The sequence below is a fragment of the Enoplosus armatus genome, chromosome 1, assembly GCF_043641665.1.
Source record: "Enoplosus armatus isolate fEnoArm2 chromosome 1, fEnoArm2.hap1, whole genome shotgun sequence".
Lineage (NCBI taxonomy): Eukaryota > Metazoa > Chordata > Actinopteri > Centrarchiformes > Enoplosidae > Enoplosus > Enoplosus armatus.
The window spans coordinates 2,777,323-2,798,340 of NC_092180.1; the positions used below are offsets into that span (position 1 = coordinate 2,777,323).

General features: G+C 42.5%; 1 protein-coding gene across 1 annotated transcript in view; it reads right to left on the reverse strand.

Moving 5' to 3' along the window:
• The window catches only part of map1aa (microtubule-associated protein 1Aa), a 35,521-nt gene that overhangs the window by 8,191 nt on the left and 6,312 nt on the right, over positions 1 to 21,018 (reverse strand). The window contains exons 3-4 of the mRNA XM_070906884.1: positions 1,423 to 1,505; positions 93 to 233 (exon numbers count right to left, since the gene is read on the reverse strand). Coding sequence (XP_070762985.1) covers positions 93 to 233; positions 1,423 to 1,505 — 224 coding nt within the window. The remainder of the gene's footprint in view (positions 1 to 92; positions 234 to 1,422; positions 1,506 to 21,018) is intronic.

Below are 21,018 nucleotides of genomic sequence, written 5' to 3' on the forward strand. Positions count from 1 at the left end.
ATAACTGTGCCTATGAAAGCTTCTTAATCGCAAGCTGATTCATACTCGTACACCGTAAAGAACTATTTGGAGAGAAAGCGCACTCGGCTTACTTGAGGGTTGGAGATGATGTTGGAGAAGTGTTGCCAGGTGAAGGCTCCACCTTGCAGTAGGACGTCACCTCCCTGCTCAGAGCTCTGGCCGCTCAGTATCAGCAACTTATTCCCAGCAAAGTCAGTGATCAGAGAGTGAATCTGGGTAGAGTACAGGATAACCACTATAAGAAAAGCTAACATAATCTTACATAAGGCATCAAGATCAAAGCAGAAAAGTCAAATGTTACTGTACTGGAAAGATGAAACATTTTTGGAGTGACCAAATGAAAGCAGTGTAGTTATTATATAGTATGCTTCCCCAAAGAACAAAGCTCCCATAGCATCTCACATGTATCATGAAGGTACAACATTTGATTTGATTTGAGTGCTGTTGAGTTTGAGAGCTGCTCAATTTGTCCCCTAATTGATGTCATTCAGGCAATGCTGAGCCACTGAGTGGTAATAACACTTGTGAATGATGCTAAAGACAAGAAGACACATTTAAAAAAAAATCTAAGTAGACATTGAAACAATGAGTAAGAGACGAAAGGTCAAACACTGATTTTGAAGAAATGCTCTTACACCAAATATAAATGCAACAGTCTAAAATTACTAATGCAATCACTACCACTCCATACCCAAAATAGATTGTTTGGAAAAGGCAAAGTTTCTTCTGATGTCAGACAGCAAAAGGGACAATAAATAGAGTAGCCAATTATTTTAGACACACATTATTTTTGATAAATCGTTGTGTCTCTGAGAAGCTGAAGTTGCTGCAGCATTAAGAAGTACAGCACAATACATTCCACATTGCAGTATTTTTCCAAAACCAACAGGGTTTCTTGCCAGGTTCAAGGATCTGGTGCGTTACAGATAAATTGTTTCAATGATGTAGCCATTACCTGCCTTTCCATCACACTACCCCAGACAAGAATAATAATCGAAGTTCAACACAACACAGTAGTCAAGGGCTTAGCTAACACTTGACTCACTTTCACACTGACAGTCAGGCAAAGCTGAGGCCTCTGAGTGGGTTTATTTACTGGCAGAATATCAAATAAGTGTCTGTGTCTCACACAGTGAGTGACAGAGTGTTTTCCTGTTAATCAACAGCATAAGAGACATGGACCTCCCACTGTGGCTAAACGGTGAACAGCAGGTGCCGCTGTGTTCTTAATAAGTGAAACCAAGTTCGACCCAGACTGAACACTTTGGCCTGAAACTCCTCAGCGTGATTTAAATAAAAACACAGAACATTTCCAAGTGTCCTGCAGGAGTCGGAGCATGTGGTCATTGTGGTCATCATCACCCTGCAGAGTTTTGTCTGTGTTGTCCGGATGTGTCTCACCTGTGAGGCAGCGGTCTCCTCTGATGGGTTCACCAGCACCACTGTCTCGAGGACATCACTGTGATACTGGAGAATCCGCTGGCCTACAGGAAACAGAGATGAAAAAAGCTTATGACCACACCAAGGCCAAGTAATGACAGGCAAGGAATAAAAACAGACACTTGCTGAGTTACAGAGGCCTTCTAGCTGCTTGTTGCTCTTAAACAAGAGTCATTGGTAGGATACAATCACACAATTCCTAACAGTGAGACACAATGAAGGAATAGTTCAACATTCTGGGGAAACAATTTATGCTAAGCTAAGCTAAAGTAAGTGCCTATTGGCTTTAGCTTCATATTTACTGTACAGACACGAGAGTGGTATCGATCTTGTCATCCAACTCTCGAAGAAAGCAAATAAAATGTGTCCCAAAATGTCAAACTATTCCTTTAAACACTTCAAAAACCCCACTGGTTAGGTGCGTTGCATGTCCCTTCTGATAACCAACACGCTGTGATTAGCTGGTCAGTGTTTTCCATGTTCATGCTCTCAGTTTAGCGTGTTAGTATGCTAACAAATGCAAATTAGCGCTAACCCGAAGCAGATATTTGGTCAGATGAAAAGTTAAGGGATCACTGAAGTTACTACAATTACTCCTCAAATGGCAATCCATCCGATATTGGTTGAGATATTTCAGCCGATGAAAGTGTCGGACCCAACAACCCTGCCTTCCCTCACCGCTGGCATGCCTAAAAAGCGGAAAACTATATGTAATGAGGTCAAACACAAATAGATGTTAGCAAGCAGCACAACACCTCTTCCACTTTTTGAGACACCCTCCCTGATAAAAGGGCTGCCTGCTTATAGTGTAATGCTGCAGGTTATGTAACAAAGCAGAGCGTCGTCTATAAATACACACTCTATAGGAAGTCTGACACAGCCCTGGAAAACTGTGCTTGTTGAGCGATTAAATCAGTACGAAAACACTGTATGACCAGGGACATTTACTGCCAGTACTGACAGCCCTGTCTCCCAGTATCTGCCAGTACAATTACTCCACACATATGGTTGTGCATAAGCATCCTCAACCCCGCCTCGGCTCTTCTTTTGCTCACTTGCCATCTTATTTCTCCACTGGCACTAACTAAAGACCCCCCCCCGACGACTTTAATCCTGGAAATACGCTCTTTTCATATACAATCACAACAATATCGCAAAAAAAATAAAAAAAATCCCTCAGCCACAAGCCTCATTGGCTGTTGCTATGGGGACGCTACTCTGGCTGTTGCTGCTAGCTGAGTTACACTAACCCTTGGATGAGGGAGACGCATTGCAGCATTTCTGCAAGAGGGAGGGGAGGCTCGTACTGCATGAGAGTATGCACGCAGCATCACATAGTACAGGAGGTGAAGGCGAGTGCCAGAGCAGCAGCAGCAGCAGCAGCATTATAAGCATGCAAGCGCCTCATCAGGGGATCTATTTTTAGCATGAAAGATGTTGTTGGCTCTTCCTCCACCTGAAAAATGTGGAGGAGCTGTCACCGAGCGGTTATCTCTCCTAATAAAGAAAGCACTTGGAGGGAAAATGACATGCCTTATTATTCAGAGGTTATTTGTTAGGTCAGAGGACCTTACATTCATAAACAAGTCACAGCTACACGAGGCACTGACGGCTGTGTCACTTTACAAGGTTTTAGCAGCATCTGGGGGAATGTTTCATCCAGCGAGTCCGAATCGTGGAACCAATTTGTGCAAACTGGTCACCATCAGACCAGCAGCTGTTTAGTGAGTAAACACGCTGTGGCCCAGTTTACAGATGCTGTTGTTTTACTGTCACATTCTCCGCTGAAATCCGAATTTGCACAGCTGCTGCTCAAACAGGTAGTGTGGAACTGATAGAGATAGTCATAGATGAATGTAAAAGTAACAACCAGAGGAAAGGCGTGCACTGTATGCAGCATGAACACAACTAAAACAAGGCTAATATTGACATCCAGGATTTTTATGTTCGTCTCAGTATGTTAATGAAGACTGGAAGGTCGTTAACGGAGATCCTGGACTCTGCACGTGGTTTATTGATGTGAATGAAAATAACCAGTTGTTGATGCTTTTCTCCTGCTATCTACTAAGCATGTCGAACATTTAGCTCCACATTTCAGCACTTTATTAGTGTATTTCATGTCCTTCCTCCAATCACCAGGGATGTTCTGAAACCTCTCACAGATTGCAGCTGCGTTCACTCCCAATCAGCACACAGAGTGGCAGAAACTGCACAGTTACTTTAAACACCAAACCCACTTTTGAGGCTGGTCCACTTAAATTAAAACAAATGGCCTAAATAAATGTTGGACCCTGTTGGGTTGCCACGCTGCTCTGACACCATATTTTAAATAAATACGTTTCACTTGTACGCCAGAGGTCTTTAACCCACAGACAGACGCAGTGTTAACCATTTTTGTACATTGTTCCTGCAATTTAAGGCAGTTGTTCCCAAGCCGAGCTTGTAAGATAAACCTGAATGGTTGCAAGTCAGATGATTAACTGCTGCACAAAATTACATTGATCATTTTTCTAATTTTTGATTTTGCTTTTCTTGTGAAGTACCGGACAGTTTTACCATTTCAGGCTTCTGACAATGACTTCCATCAAACAATCTGAGATTAGAAAGGAAAATATCTCTTTGATGAAACTGCTCACAACTCACAGGTATGTGCACCTTATTGAGTTGAGCAATATGACAATAAGGTGTGTATTTTCCATTTATAGAAATGTTGGATTTTGTATGTTTATATGCACCAATGTGATGATGTAGTTTAGTTTTTAGATATTTAATTCACTGGATTGGATTAACCGGCGTCAGTTTAGAAGTCCCGCGAGAACGTCAACCGTCGTGTCTTCTTGTACCAAAACAAACATGGATGGCAACCAGAAGCCTGCACTGTTTATATGCAGTGACATTTGCACTGAAAAGGCCAAATAAGTTGGAAAAAAACCCAGAGTTTGGGCGAGATCCTCCATTTCACCACAAACCTTTGTGCTCGCTTCAACGCCATCCGCCGCCAATATCAAAAATCTTCATGAGAACGACCGGCTGCCACTTCAGATTAGATTATTTACACATCACACAATATGTGATTTTGTCTGCTGACTGTCGACACCAGCAGACCCAGACTGGAACAGTCGTCACGTCCAAATCACATTCACAATCAGCTCGACAGTTAAAAAATGTTAAATGTCTATTATCTATTCTTTCAGTTGGGAACACTAATGGAAGGATTATTGTATTTTCTAATAACGTTTTGATATAATAGCTATCAAGTCTTTTTAAACTATCTCTCTTCCTCTGACGGCTTTATTTCAAAGGGCGTTGACTGACTGCATGTGTCATTATCTCATCTCTTTTAGTGCCTTTAACTGTTCTGACGCTGCATTAATCGGAGCCCTGACACCAGAGGAGGCATCTGAAAGAAGATAACAGTTTCTACGACCTTGACATCCTGCTACACGAATGGAGGACAGGTGTGACCCTTTCCTCTTCTCTGTCAGAATCACTGCTGACCACTTTATTTTAAATCAAACAGCGCTGCCTCACAGACGCAACAAAGCTGCTGTTATCTGAGACAAGCAGGATTAAAACATACATATAGTACAGTCTAAAATGTAGAAGTTCTCTGATAGAGCAGCAACTAAAGATTATTTTCCTTACTGTTTAATCTTAATGATTATTTTCTCAACGAAGCTATTCATTGTTTTGACTATGAAATGACAGGAAACTTCCAAAGACCCTCTGTGAAGCCTTCAGATGACTTGTTTTGGTATTTAATTCACAATAAATCATTACAATTGAGCAGCTGGAACTAGGTAACGTTTGGCATTTTTACTTATTAATTATTATAATTGTTATCTCCCGACTAAACTAATAAACTTTGGTCGGGCAATATCCGATCAAAGAATATCTAGAAACGGCGAAGAATCTGACCAAGAATTTGATACCAAATCTGGATATTGGACACACACACTTCTACTACTGCTTCTAAAGAGGAGACTACAGGCGAGAGTTTGGTTTTAAAAGCCAGTTATCATTATTACAGTTAAACACAAGAACCCGGGCGTACCGAGCACTAACAATGGAGGAGTAGCTGAGGGAGGACGGATGCTGCTATCAGCCCTGGTGGCACCAGCACCACTCAGCAGGTTGTGGTTGGTGCATTAGACCACAGCTGGATAATGACTCAGTGTTGCCTGTGGATGATATGACGGAGGGGAAGAAACCTTTAAAGGAACCTCTAAACCTAAAAGAGTCTCTTTGACAGCTTTCTCCAGAGCTTTCAACCGTCTCTCATTGTCTTCATCGGCGGAATTATGCTTCGTTGTCATGGAGGTGGATCAGCTCTGTAGCTGTTATGATTTTATGAAGTGAGTTTAAGCCTTAATAATATTAAGACTTTAATCAGTTAATAGTTAATGGTCTGGTTTCTATGGAAGCGCACTGCATTCATCAAAGAAAAGGGAGGCGTTGGAGGATTATGACTTCCGTATCTCTGAACTATAAAAGATCTCTATATTCTGATTAGGAATTTCAGCCATATAACCACTGCTGTTTATTTTTAATCACACTTTATTGCTTTACTGTGATAGCAGTTACCACACATGATGGTACCACAGTGTTTAGCTACAGAAGTCCTTAAACTGCTCAGAACAAACAGAAACGTGAACTGGGCACAACTGTGTGATACGATCAAAAGCACAGGCACTCTTGACTGAAATGGGCCTTGTGGTAATATTGTTTTTGTTGTTTTTTGGTATATTGCTTATATTAGAATACACACACACACACACACACACACACACACACACACACACACAGTCCTCTAGCAAATGTGTTTTGTGTTGTTTCACTGAGCTTTACAAAATAAGATGGTTCAGAAGAAAAGCTTCTAAGTGAGATGTCTAATAGTGAGTGGGTGCGTACAGCATTAAATAATAAATAAAAGCAGTGTGAGCCTACACACTTGTGCCTCTGGTGCATGATGGGAAGCGGTTTACAGCCGGCGTACACATTTCCTGCCCACTCGTTGCCAGGTGGAGGCCACATGCTGAAATGCCACCTGAGGTCACGAGAGATGCCGGCTTTGTGTTTGTGTTCGTTTGTGAACGTCGTGGTAACAGTAGACCACGTCCCATATATGTCACTCTGTGTGACTCCGCGTGGCGTGATTCTCCCACAGAGGTTAAAAATACAACAGGAAAATGTTGCCTGTGGTGGTTCAGCGTTTCCACTGCAAAGATGTTGGAAAGAAGAAGCACTGACTCTGGACACATACAGCCGGACTCTGTTCAGATAGAACATGAAATATAACCCCATTAAATAATTGATAGATATTGTAAGATATCCCGAATGAATGACTCACTCTCACATAACACAACCTGCTGTTTTCACCTTACATCTCAGCCAGTTCTTCAGTCGAGCCAGTAAGGGCTCAGAAGGATTTCAAAAGCCCACCTGTTGTAAAGATTTTCATCTCGACTCAGCTAATTGAGTCGAGCTATCGGAGACGTTTTTGAACGAAAAAAAACCCCAGAATTCGGCTTCCAGCTGGCGGCAGCTTTTGTTTATAAGCTATAAGCTAGTTCATTTTGAGTGTCAGCATGATAAATGATACCCTTCCTTTATAACAAGAGCAATGCGTTGCCCTCTTTATGACTGGTCAGAGTCATCGGGTGGGTTATTAGTCGCAGCGGGGAAAGCTGAATGTGAATATAATGAGTGGAGTGATTGGCACTGTTTGTTCTTGCTCTTGCTGTAATTATTACCACATAAAAGGTGGTAATTATTACTGTTTGTTATAGGAACACTCTAACACAGTCAGCTATGACTGATTTAGGATGCTTACTTTATTCAGGAGAGCTACTTTGTCTGGAAGTGCTGTAATTTACATGTTAGCCGTGCTAACAATGTAGCTGTGGGGACTGCAGAGTCAGTTTGTTGCTCTGTCAAACCAACACCTTCAGAGTGAAGTGTCTCAACAACTGTTGGATGGATTGGGATGAACTTTGGTACCAACATTTATGTTTCCCAGAGGATGAATCCTGCTGACTTTGGCAACCCCCTGACTTTTCATGTAGCGCCACCAACTGGCCAACATTTCCACTTCATGACAGCATATCTCTAAAAGTAAGATCATTTTTGTAAGTCTAGTTGTACTTTGAGATGAGTACTAACAGATCCTAGCATACTACACATGGACTGTATAAAAGACGTGGGCGTAGCCACCAGGATGTCACCCATTGGTTTGAGGAGTACCATTGAAGCCTCGAGTCTTTCGGAACCAGAAGTGGCCATATTTGGACGAGAGGGTGGAGCTGGGCAAACAGCCAGAGAGTTAGTTCAACCGAACGCCTCTATCCTGATTGACAGTCAGTCATAAGGTAGGCCCGCCCTAAAGCACAACCTGCTTTATCGACTATTTCACTCTAAATGGGTCCAAAATGTACAAAACAGCAATGCTAACAGAGTGGATACACCAACTACGTGTAACTGAAGCAGAGGTGATGTTTCTTCCTTAAGGGGAACAGGATCTATTGCCCTGATTCATCAATTAACTCCTCGTCCATCAGACTGTACAGAACACAGGAACAAGCGCAGCGCACTGAAGCACAACTGTAGCTGCAGGAAATGAAACATTAAAGTGAATCATGACTCCAAGCAACAGGGACAGAGAGAGCAGTCCAGCGTACATTTCCTTAGAGGGACGTTAGCTGTGACATGCAGGTGATTTGCACCTGCTGCTCTCACCGTCAGATGTATGTGAGCCTTGAGGGAAATAATCAACGGGCTGAATTAGAGCCTGTGGTGCAGCAGCAGAAAGATATTTCATGAAGCCTTTTTTATTCTATTGAAGGGGTGAACGTATTTTCAAAACCCATCATTAATGCCAGGCTGGACTTGGTCCTGATCGTCTGTCTTTGAGTTCAGACAGCGCTTTGACTCGATAGCATTGTGGTGGTTTTTAATATATTTATTAGTGTAGAAATGTGGGCTCAGTTATATCAAGCAGCTTTCTGGAGTCCTATTCAGTATTTCCACACACAATGTTGGGTGACTGTCTGTTGGAGCATCTCCAACACTTCAAAAGCCATGAAACTCTCCTGGTTGAATCATCAGCACAAACTACGAGCAACTGCTTTGAAAAATGCTGGTTCACTGGAATAAAAAAAAGCGATTTGTGTTCATAACAACTTAACCCTAAGTTCCTTTTGGGCTCCTGGAGACCCTCGACCCTCAAAAAATTGTTTCATCACCTATGATGAAAGATTTTTTATTTCAGAAGTAAATGAAAAGGTTCTGTGTTGTCTAACATGGGCGTTATAAATACTTACAAATAAATCTTTCCTGCTGCTTTTTTAAATTTAAATAATTCAATTCAACTTTTAATTGATGTATCCACATTTGCACAACATCATAATTACTCATTCTGGGTCCAAATTACTGTGGCACCTTTTTTAAAAGAGAACAACTTGAGCACAAACATACCTAATTAAATGAGCATGTATGCAGTGCTTTGTTAGAAGGGCGCGCTCAGGACATTTTGAAGGTGGTCCATCAAAAGATGGTCAGTGTGAGATGGTGACACGGGAAGCTCCAGTGTGAACAGATTCAGATCAGAGAGCTGGTCTCTGTGAAAGCTGCTTTCACTCCAAATCTGGCAGCAAACATCCAGACCAGGATGTTTCAATCAATGTCAATCAATACCTCCACCTTACCTTAAAACTTCATGGTGTCACATTATCTTAAAACTTCATGGTGTCACATCTCACAATGTCACACCATGTCGCTATGAAATTAGTATATTTCACTTCCTCCAGCTATCACCTGCTGCAAAAATAATCTTGCCTTAGGTAACCAAGAAACAGCCTGTTAGCAGCAACAGAAACCAATTAGCACTGCCAACACTGAATGTTCAGTCAAGACACCGTGTGTTGTACATATGTGCTCTTACTTAACCTGCTATACGGAGCGTCTTATACAAGAAAGACTGATGTGTTGTGTATTTATTTTTCTTATTGTTAGCAAATCCCATGAAGACCAAACCAACAACGTGTTAGTCCATCAATACTTCCTGACTTCCTTAACCTATGTGTTAACGCAGCCTTAAGTCCATTGGTTCCTAATGAAGACAGACATCTTTAAAAACAGCTCACAAATATGTAGTTTAATCCTCAGAAAGGCTCAGTAATTTTCATGGAGGAACAGGAGGAAATAGTGCATTTGTTAGGGACTATTTTCAGCAGTGGATTAATCCACATTTGATGCTCTGGTGAGTATTTGTGGCAGCAGGACGGTGTGTGTGGGACTGAGTCAACATAAACTACAGAGTGTGTGTTCATGGTGATGAAGGAACAGCGAGGCTCACTGATGTGTTTTTAATCGTTTTCGGACAACAGTGGATTCATGACAATGGGGGGGGGGGACATTTGACAGATTACAGCATGTAACTGACTGCAACTAATGATTATTTTTGCTATCAATTAATCTGTTAATTATTTAGTTTAACAAATTGATTGTTTGGTCTAAACACAGAAATTCGTCAGAAAATAGTGACACATGTCTCTTCAAATTGCTGTTTGACCAACAGTCCAAAAGCCAAAGACATTGAATTCACATTTGAACTGCTGGAAAAAGCAGATGTTTCAGCATTTTTCCTTAAATGATTATGTGATAATCACGTTTTTTTGTTAATTGATTAATTTTCTCTCCATCTGATACTCATTTCAGCGCTACTTTATAGTGCACCGGCTTTCCTTCAACCAGCCTCATCTACTTCTATTTTTGTTCATGATTTCCTGCTTTTCCCAAAATGCCTTTCTTCCGCCCCCAGAGAACTCGCTTTGTGCTGTTGGTTACATGTAGGAAGACAGAGCTGTCGCATATGTATGCTTTTTAGTAAAATGTGTCGTCCAAAAAATGGAAGAGGTGAACAACGAAAAGCTTAAATCCTTCTTGACTGATGGCTACGTCAAGTGGGCGTGCTTGTCAGATTGTTGGTTTCTGAAAGTAGCCAAAATTGGCAAACACAGCCCCCGCAAATCTGACATCAAAAGGACGTCGGTTGGAGGGGGTTTCAGACACTGTCCTAGAAGACTAACACTTCGTCTGAAGCATACTGAGCCCTTTAGTACGAGCGGGAAAGCACCTCTCACCTCTCTTACTGAAAGGCCTTCTGGCTGCATCACACTCAGGTCTTCTGAGGGGAAACAGGTGTAGAAATGATGATGTTGAAAGACGCTCTTGATTGTGAAACACTGCGGCGTTGAGGCCTGTTCTGATTTCCAGTATCGCACCAGTCGTTCGGCGGCCACACCTCCACCAAACCAGCATAAACAACCATCCTTGTTGCTGGGCATCCTGTCTCTCCACGCTCCACCCCGCCTGATCCCGCTGAGCTCAGCACTGTGCCTCACCCACCCTGAGGCATTATGGGAGTTCACAGAGCACAGGGTATGTGGGGGTGGGGGGGTGGTTGTGGATGGGTTTGTCTACAGGAGAATCTAATAACACAAAGAATCCAATCTGATCCCTTTGAGTCGGCTTTAGACGTTATGACAGAAACTGAAAACATTATTTTAGACGACCTGCGTCTGTGTGGAACATGAAGGCGGCTCAAGGACATTTCAAAGGCAGCTTCCAGTTCGGGTAGTAATAATAAACCACTGGTCGGTTAACTGGGTGATCTGGTTACATCAGAAGTAGCTGCAGCCACCGACTGATTTACACGTCTTTGATTGTTGCATTGATGGAATGTCAGAAAATTGAGAGCCAACGTCTTCAAATTGTTTGTTTTGTTCGACCAACTGGCGCTAAAAAAAAAGCCAATGAACAGAAACTTAACCAGGATCAAATTTCTTGTTGATTATTTCAATCAATCAACTAACTGATGAAGTGAACTGATGATCGCATATCGCTAAACATTTCCATACTTTACCAGCTCACCAGGCAAAACCTTACATTTCCATTATGTCAATGAAACACAACTCACAGAGACGATGTCCTGCGTGTTTCTGGATTCAAGCAGCTGTCAGTAGTCTGCGTGCAGCTTTCTATTTTTAGACATTTTTGTCTGGTCTGTTGCATAAGTTTGGAGTTATTCGGTGGGCAAAGTCTGACCCACGTCCCTACACTGGTTTCCCATGATGGATGCTGCGGCCTGACCAGACCAGAGACTCGGCTTCACAGCCAGCAGGTCTCAGCTGTTGCCTTCAGGTCAGAAGATGCGCTGGTTGGTTTTCTTTTCTCCCCCCACCTTAAAAATCAGGTCACCCAAATTTACTCAACTGAATTGAGAGCAGCTAGTGCACTGACAAATGAACATAAAGTGTGGGTTAAGACCTGGGCATGAGTCAGAGAGGCTTTTACACTGAAGGCCTTCACTGCTGTCACTGCACTATCATCCTATATGATAATAACAAGAGAATTAAGCAACGACAGGAACTGCTGCGGCTGCACTGAGGCCCTAAACCTCAGTGTTATCTGGGGGAAGTTGGGGGTTTAGACAACCTGAGGAGGAGTTTACATTCTACAATTACATTCATATATTCCACATTTAAGGCTGATGAGTCGGTAGTCTTAGATTTGACCACATTAGGCCAAACAGTAAAAGTAATGACAATAAAATAAACGGATTATAGGATTATATCCCTGACTTTGTGAAAAAGGCTTTAAACCATCATGTAGCGAGGTAACGTGTACAGAAAATGTATATTCACATTTAAATGAAAAGCATTTGACATTTTGCAGCCTCTCTTGGTGGCTTTAGTCGCCTGAGGTTGTGCTGGGAGGAATCAGGACTCATGACCTCAGTATTTCCATAATCCTGGCTACTGTCCTTCAACCACAGAGTACAAAATGTGACTTAAATGCACCATATATGCATGAATATATGCGCCACAACCACATGCAGTGAAATGGATTAACATGAGCCTTTTTTTACTCACATTATGTAGTCCAAGCCTATAAGCCTCACGTACAGCTACAGATTGCTCTTCATGCAGTCAGATTCCTCCAGTGACTTCGACCATCTGCATGCAGAGAGACGCTCCAGAGTAACGACGCGGCGTTATAAAACAAGCAGCCCGTCCGGTCCGTCTCCCGGTCTCCCTGCGCCTGCTTTCTAACAGCACGGCGGGTGTGAGGAGAGGCAGATATCCGCCGCCTCGTCTGCAGCCTGTGAGGGTGTCTGAACGGAGAAGCAACGGTGAAGCGTCTTACCGTCAGTGGATGGAGCGGAGGGAGGGGCGGTGCTGCTGCTGCTGCTGCTGCTGCTGCTGCTGCTGGGCTGCGGATGAGGATGAGGATGAAGGCAGGATCGGCCTGGTACAGCTCGACACCTACACTGTGCTATCTGCTGGCTCGTGCTGCATTCAGGAACCCGTCGTACACTCCAGCTTCAGAGCTTGCAGAGTGATCCAGCAGCATTCGCGTGAATCGGAAAAGTGACCTTTGTTCTTATTGCAATAAAAGAATAATAATATAATATATCATAATATATAATGTTATCAGACCTCATGAGCCTCAGCTGTGCGCCATGAAGGTTTGTTAGCAGTTAGCATGGTTGGTCACTTAAAAAATGATTTGATTAATCGGCAGTTGATCGACAGAAACTTAATCTGCTACAATTTTAATAATCGATCAATCATTTAAATCTTCATTTACTTTTTCAGCTGATATTTTGGAATTATTCTAGAACAAATTATGAATCAATGAATCAATAATGTAACCAGCTGATTAACCGATAATGAATGTAGTTATTAGTAGGGATGCACCCTCCGGAAATATATTTCATAAATAATGATATGCCAATATTTAATCAACCTGATGCTTTCAAAGCACAACATATGTACACACAGACAGATGATACTAAGTCTCTGTACAATCATTTGTGCTGCATGAGACCAAACAATAAGGTGACGCTAAAAACAGATAAAGCAAAGTTAGTTATTACCTCAGTCAAGTAAGAAATGTAATGAAACCAGTGGTTTGACCACATGTAACACACTCACATCAGTCTCCTTATTGTGTCCATCCTGAGAAAGTTCACTGTGGAGGTGGATGATGTACACGTTTAGTATTTATTATTATTCAGTGGGAAGCAAGTGGATTGTTCTGGGAAGGGGACTTTTGAAACAGCTGTGAGTCAAACAGCAGCTGCTGGGTGGGACTGAGACAAACTAAAATAGACTCTAAGCTCTGCCAAGCTGACCAACTATGAACCATGAATCACAACATTTAGCTAACAGAGAGAGATAGACGCTAATTCAGAGAGGTGGGTGTCAGTGCTTCAGCTGCCTCCCCCATCAAACGTAGTCTAGACGGTTATCACTTTGTCCCTTAAATAACTTATTTTGGATCACACAGAATTATTTTCTGTGATACGAGAATAGCTCACAAAGGGGGGGGGGGCAGAAAGAAAGATGCACAAACTTAAATGTGATGAGAATGTCATCTATTGACTTTAAGACTGCCGTGCAGGGAAGAAAAGTCTCACTCTTCAGGACCCCTGCTGATTATTATAAGAGCGTTGCCTGCGGTTGCTATGGTATTTTAACCCCCCTCTGTAAAAAGCCTATTAGTGAAACTCAATGCATCATATGCACTCTGTTGAAGCAGCACTGATGCAGCATCATCTCAGATGACCGGCAGTCTCCTCTAAATGTCAGACAGCTGTTAGCCGAGCAGCTCGGACGCCCGGCCTGCCGCGCCCTTCTGTCCAGACGTGCTGTTTTTCTTTCCCCTGAATGTCTCAGCTATTCCAGCCCTCCTCTCCTCCCTCCTCCACTCCTAGCATCACTCTCAGTTCCCTCACACATGGAAGGACACACACACACACACATGCAGCAGCTCGTCAAGGTCACATGGTCTTCCAGTATTTGTAGACTAATGTGTTTCTGAGAAAGAGAAGTATTACTACCACGACTGGGTGCTTTCACCCTGAGCGACTCTGTTCTCTGTGACCTGTGTGGAGCAGTTCATCTAAAAGGCAGCAGCTCTTATTGAGACGTTAAAAATACATTTCTGAGCAAGTGTGGCGGCGTTGCTACGTTTCTTTGCACATTACTGCCACCAACTTGTGCACAACACAAACAAAACAACTAGTGGTCAGAAACTCCGCAAGGTAACTTTAATCATAGATGCCCAATTTAGCCAAACTGATTTTGGTTTGCTTTCTGCAAATATAACATCACAGCATTGCATCAAAATCGACTGGCTTAGTCGCCAGATTTGATGTAATATGACAGGATTACTCTCCCCTTTTTCTTCGCATTTGCATTTCATTAAAAGCAGCGTTACTATGCAACAAACCCTCCACTCTAGCTGCAGACAAGGCCCATTAAAATCCATGTGAAAGTGTCCTTTTGTTTTCTCAAAGCTGGTGTCAGTCTAAAATCTAAATGCTCCCTTCAGGCCAATTAGTGTTGGCTATTGTCAAACTTCCCCAGGCTGATGGATGGATGGTAGATCAAGGGAACGTCACACAAAAAAGTGGTGCTGAAACAAATAGTCCATTAGTTGACAGAAAATAATCAACAGCTATTTATATAATTAATTATTCATTTAAATAATTTGTTAAGCAAAAATACAAAACATTCACTTGTTCAAGCTTTTTAGTGTTTGTGGCTTTTCTTCTTTCTTTTTTTTTTATGTCATTGTAAATTGAATAGTTAACGTTTTGGACTGAAGACAAGATTGAAGACATCACCTCCGGCTCCGGGAGACATTTCTCACTGTTTTATAACATTTTATGGACCAAATGATTGATCACATGAATAAAAATATTGACAAGTTAATCAGTAATGAAAATCAAAATGAGTTGCAGCCTGAATAAGATCATCATGTACTGACCTTTTAACATAATGCAATCTAATACAACACCGCCACTAACTACCACCTGAAAAACTCCTCCCTAATTACATTTCATGTCAACAATAACATTACAGGCTTCTGAAGGAGCGACTTTACTGCCGTGCTGTTGTGCAGGATCGCAGTAGATTGTATAATTGCACCTGATGAACTGGTAACTCGTGTATTTGTCCTCTACCCCAAAGACATTACAAACCTCCCTACAGACTCTCCTCTGTCTCAGCGCAGCTCACGTTACAGTCATTTCACATCTTTTAGTGCAGGTGTGTGTCCTCACACAGTGCACATGTGTGTCGGCGTGTGCTGTCAGGTCCAGATGAAAGGCTCTGGGGGACCCTCCCTCTTGATGTACAGCCCTGACTGCAGAGAAGCTGAGGGACAGATCAATAATAGCTGCTGAATTATTAATCAGCACACGTTCTCTTAAACCGCACCCGGAACAAATGCTGGACATTTTTAAGGCGTGTCATTAAAATTTTAACTACTCATTAGATAAATGACAACGATACAGATTGCGCGTCGCCCCCCCGCGGGTTCTTTTCTGAACCATATCAATCAATCAGTTTCCTTTTCAATGGCGTGACCTGCTTGTGTTGCTTTTCTCAAAGCACGTCTCTGTGATTTGCCGTGTATTGGAGCCCCTCTCAGGCAGAAATCAATGGAGAAACAGATCACTGTAAGCCAAGCATGTGCAGTGTGGGAGAGAAACTCATAACCGGCCCTTCTGTCGGTTCAGCGTCGATACCAAAATCCTCAAGAGAGGGAAAAAAGATTATAGAAGAAAGAACCCCCCAAAAAATGACATTACATGAGTTGTAAGTGTTAAGTTAATAAGGTGGTAATGCAGTTGTCACACACAGGAACTACAGCTGCTGACACGGCAACATTATATTACTGCCCATTCATGATGCATCAGCCTCCATTACCGTGAATATTGTTTGCACTGCCCTTTTCCCCTCTCGTCTCCCTGCCAGCATATCTGTTGTGTGTACGTGAGGAGAATGTCGCTGTACCTGGGTGTCCTGTGCATGTGTGTGTGTGTGTGAAGGGTCTTTAATATTGCTGCTCATCTCCCTGACAGCCTCTCCTCTGTAGCAGCCATCACTCATCTCCGTCTCTGCCTGTCAGCTTTGGCCTGCTGTTACGCCCGTCACGCTCTGTGAACACCCACTCCACCTTCGGGTGGGTGGGGGTTTGTGGGGCAATCAAGTAGTGTGTGATGTGAACACTGTGTTTATTCAAAAGATACCGTCATGCATAAATTCATCTTCTACGTTCTTTTAGCGATGCTAGCCGCGACACTTTAGCCCAACGTTAACAACGTTTGGGTGGATTGTCATGAGGTGTGGTTCCCAGAAGATGATCCCCTAACTAGTTTCTGCTCATCCAGTACAATTTCTCAACAACTGCTGGATAGATTGGCATAAAACTTTGGCTTTGATAATCCCCTGACTTTTCACATTTGTGTTTTTTTGTGAAATCTCAACAACTATCGGATGGATTGCTATGAAACTTTGACCTCTGACCTCTACTTTGGTTTATGACTAAATATCTGCGGAACTAATGATACTCCCACCAGCCTCAGCTGCACTTTGTGTCGTGCTGATTAGCAAATGTTAGCATGTTGAGTAAGTGAGTACAGTCCAGAGCCGCTAGCGTGGCTGCAGAGTGGTGAATGATAAAACTGAGATTTTATATCTGACTACTGGAGGTTTTCTGAGCTATGACTGCATGACACTCTTTCATTTTCTCAAATAATTCTACATGAGTGGCCCTTTTTTCAAGGCTGGATTAGGGACAGTGAAGTAACTGAACCAGGTGAATGGCCAAGCTTTATCATGTATCAGCAGATAATTCTATATTTATTTCCAATATGTTTTGGAATTTGCAACTTTAACAACAACTTAAAGGTGCTCTGGGGAGATTTCTTGTAAACAACCACTCATGTTTACATTTAGTGTTTCTCACCAACACGCACTTTTTGCGTCCTTGAGGCCCCACAAAAGTGTTGAATGCAATTTCTTTCTCATAAAATATTTGCCCTGCCAGTATTTTTAATATATTGGAACTTGCATTTTTTACATTCTTATTTGCTAACTAGCAAACTTTATCTTTCCTACCTTTTGCATGTGCACGTATGTTGGCCAGAAACTCCACAGGGTACCTTTAAACAAGATAATATTATATGCAAAGTGGGTATTTAAACAAATTAACAGTAAAATCCCAGCATGTGTAATTACTCTGCTTAGACTGTATCTGGATTCAGATGAATGAGATGTAGGTAACAGAAACAGTGCTAATCACTAGTTTGAAGTTTGCGTTGTAGTATCATATTGCCAACGTATCAGGGCATTTTCAACCTTTTGTTTTGATAATTTTATCATTTGCATCAACAGAAATAAAAACAACATGAAAGAAAAGTTAACGCAATTGACAAAGAAAAAAATGGAGAGAATTGAAAAAGGTATGAAAATGTTTTATAACCTTGTTACAAAAGCGTCTCGGTGCTCAGTTTAGTTACGGCTGTAGTTACGAACACCTTGCCTTCACTAACTAGGGCTGGGCAGAATGGTTGAAATCAATATCATAATATCAATCCAAATATTTTTCCAATATCATCATCTATTATAAAGAGTATCACAGAAAAGAATCCGGTGTTCAAGGCAATGAACAGTGTTGACTTTAATGTATCAGACAACTCATCTTATTAGTTTTGATTACAAAATTCTTGGAATTATTTATTTGGGTAAAAGTATTTTGTAAAGTGACAACATGAACTTATAATGAGATTCCAGTGAAAGAAACAATAAACAATAACATTGAATTATTGCACCGAGCTTTGCTGACTACATTTCCCTTGAGGCTTCCTGATGTTGTTTGCCTGTTTATCAGCCATCAGTCTGCAGCGGAGGTCCACTGAGTCTTTATTAAGTGTACTGTGTGGGCGACAGCTACATTCATGGTCTCCATTACTGCCACCCTCCTCCTCCTCTCCTGGGATGAAAGGTAATCTTTCATGTTGCCAGACTGTCCCAGTGCCTCATCACTCAATCAGGAAACAGTCTGTTGCTGAGGAGGACCAAGACACTAATGGACATACAGTGATGGATGCACTGATTACCTATGTCTCATACTGTATCCATTTCATCATGACGCAACAGAGGTAAGAGCACGTCAACATGCACAGCTCCTCGGGGAACCTGTGGCCGTCTTCAGGGAGCTCAGAAAGAGGCAACGGAGGGTTTTAAATTGACAGGGAAAGAGGTCAGGGCGTTAGAGTGACACTCCGAGGAAGGACAGGAGTGTTTTGACTTTTTTGCCATTGGAGTCAAATTTAATTAATTAATGGATTTGTTTGTTTTGTGACAAAAGGGATTCACAGGAAACGCTTCATGCTCGTACTCGAAGACGACATTCGATCAGGAGTTCAGCATCGCAGTGGTGGATAACATCATGCGATGGATTCTCTCAGCCCGTGATTTGTTTGGCTGCTCTATAAAGAGATGTACCAGTCGCTCTTCTTCTTTTGCATTTCCTCAAGGTGTATTTACCGCCCCAGGCGGTCAACACACTCATTTCCAACAGAATTCCGGGACAGGTATCAATAAAACACACCTGCCGTTATCAGAATAAAGTTGTATAAAGTCTGAAATCCATCTTGGGGCCGCATTGCAATCTGGTCTATTTCGAGCCTTCAGTACGGGATTGTAGAAGTCTGATGCTGGATGTCTGCCTGTATGGTAACATACATGAACAGCGGTTCAAAATGTCATCTTTAGAAAAAAAGCCTCCATCTTTGATTCTGGGGGATTAACATCAAATACAGAGTTTATTGTCGATGCTTTAAATTGTTGAAACATCTACTTTATTGGGTGGGTTTTTCCTTTAAGTGTTCTCATCACACCCCCCCCCCCCCCCCCCCCCCCCCCATACCTCGGTCAGACAACATCTGCCACCCCCATCTCAACTCCTTAACCCCCCTGTCTAACTTGCCTTGCCCCTGTCCTGTGTCCTGTGTGTTAAGGCAGATTAGTGTGTGTGCATGTACGCACTAGCTCTAGGGAGGCAGAGCAGGGCCTTCAGGGGGGCTGTGAGGCTCGAGGACACTGGCTGTCCTTCAGCACATATGCCACCCATCAGGGAGGTCACTGCCATTTTGGCTGCCTGAGCATCAGAGGGCTCGAGTGTGGAGGGAAGTGCTGACACTGGTTGGTGTTTTTTTTCCTGTAACACACATTTTTACTCGGGTGAGATGTTAATGAAAAATGTTGATTCCACTTGAATGCAGTCTTATAACTGATCCACAAAAGCTTTCTTACTGGAACTGAAGACATAAATACTTTGTTTTGATCATCGTCTGTCCTGCATGTTTCTCTGCTGATGAGCTTAACAACTTCAGCTATTACTGTTTCAAGATACGTACCGTCCCTAAACTACCAACCTTTCATCTGATCACATGCTATACTGCAAGCGGAAGCCAGTTGGTCCAGTTTGATTACAAAGGCCGTCCTTCTTTCTCGGTCGCACAGTCTTCCTCTGTGTCTGAGTCCGTCAGCCATGATGACTGTGCACTCCTCTAGCAGCATGTTAGTATTCGAGGCACAGACGAGGAGGAGCCGTAGTATTACAGGCAGTCCTGCAAGCTCCTTGTGGGTGCTGTGAGAGGTTCTCCTGAAAAGTAAATACAAACCAGGAGTGGATTTCTAAACCCCTCCGAGCATCACTGGTATGAAAGGACTGACCTTCGAGTCCAGGGTGCACCCTCTTTTGAATAGATATTTTTACTGCCTGGATCTGATCAATTTTCCAACGTGACCTTTGCATGCCTGCAAGCAACCCAGAACACAGTTGTCTCATCCCACCTCATCCTCCACCAGAACTCATGAGTTTCCCGTGGGTTCAATCGGGACCCAGTCAGGCTTATGAGCAATATAGAAACCAGTATGGCATAAAAACCCATTATGGAAGAGCATGATGAAATGTTTTGATAGGGCTAACAAGCGTCTTTTTATTGGCCACACAGTGTCTCACAGAGCTTCTCATGACGCCTTTATGTCCACCGTTTCTGAGCTATTAACCTCTCCACATCCAACGCACCTTCTCCCCCCGCCTCCTGACGGAAGAAAAATTGATTGCTGTCTCGGTTCACTAATTTTTACTCAAACGACTGATGCCAATAAAAGCCTATCCGTAATTCTGGAAACAAAGCCATAGAAACGTAGAACTACAAATCATTAAGTCACCTCATGCAAGCAGCAGATTTCCTTGAACCATGAAACCACGAACACACAGTCCCACATACACCGTCCGGCTGCCACAAATACTAAAATAACACTAGGATGTGGATTAATCCGCCGCTGAAAATAGTCCCCAACCAATGCACAGTTTCCTCCTTCGATGAAAACCACAGTGAGCAGCTGTTTCAGCAAATTACTGAGCCTTTTAAAAAATATGAAATTATATATTTGTGGTCTGTTTTTAAGGATTTATGTCTTCAGAAGGAACAAATGAGCCACAGAGATGACAGAGAAGTCAAAGTATCGAGAGGCAGACTAACACATTGCTGGTTTTGGTCTTTTCATGGGATTTGGTGACAGTAAGAAAAATACAGAATAAGAAACAGCCTTATCCTTTCAAATCAGAAAGCCAGACTTTGGTGAGAGAGGTTTGCTGCTGCCATTTTGTCTGGGGCTGTTTCTTGAT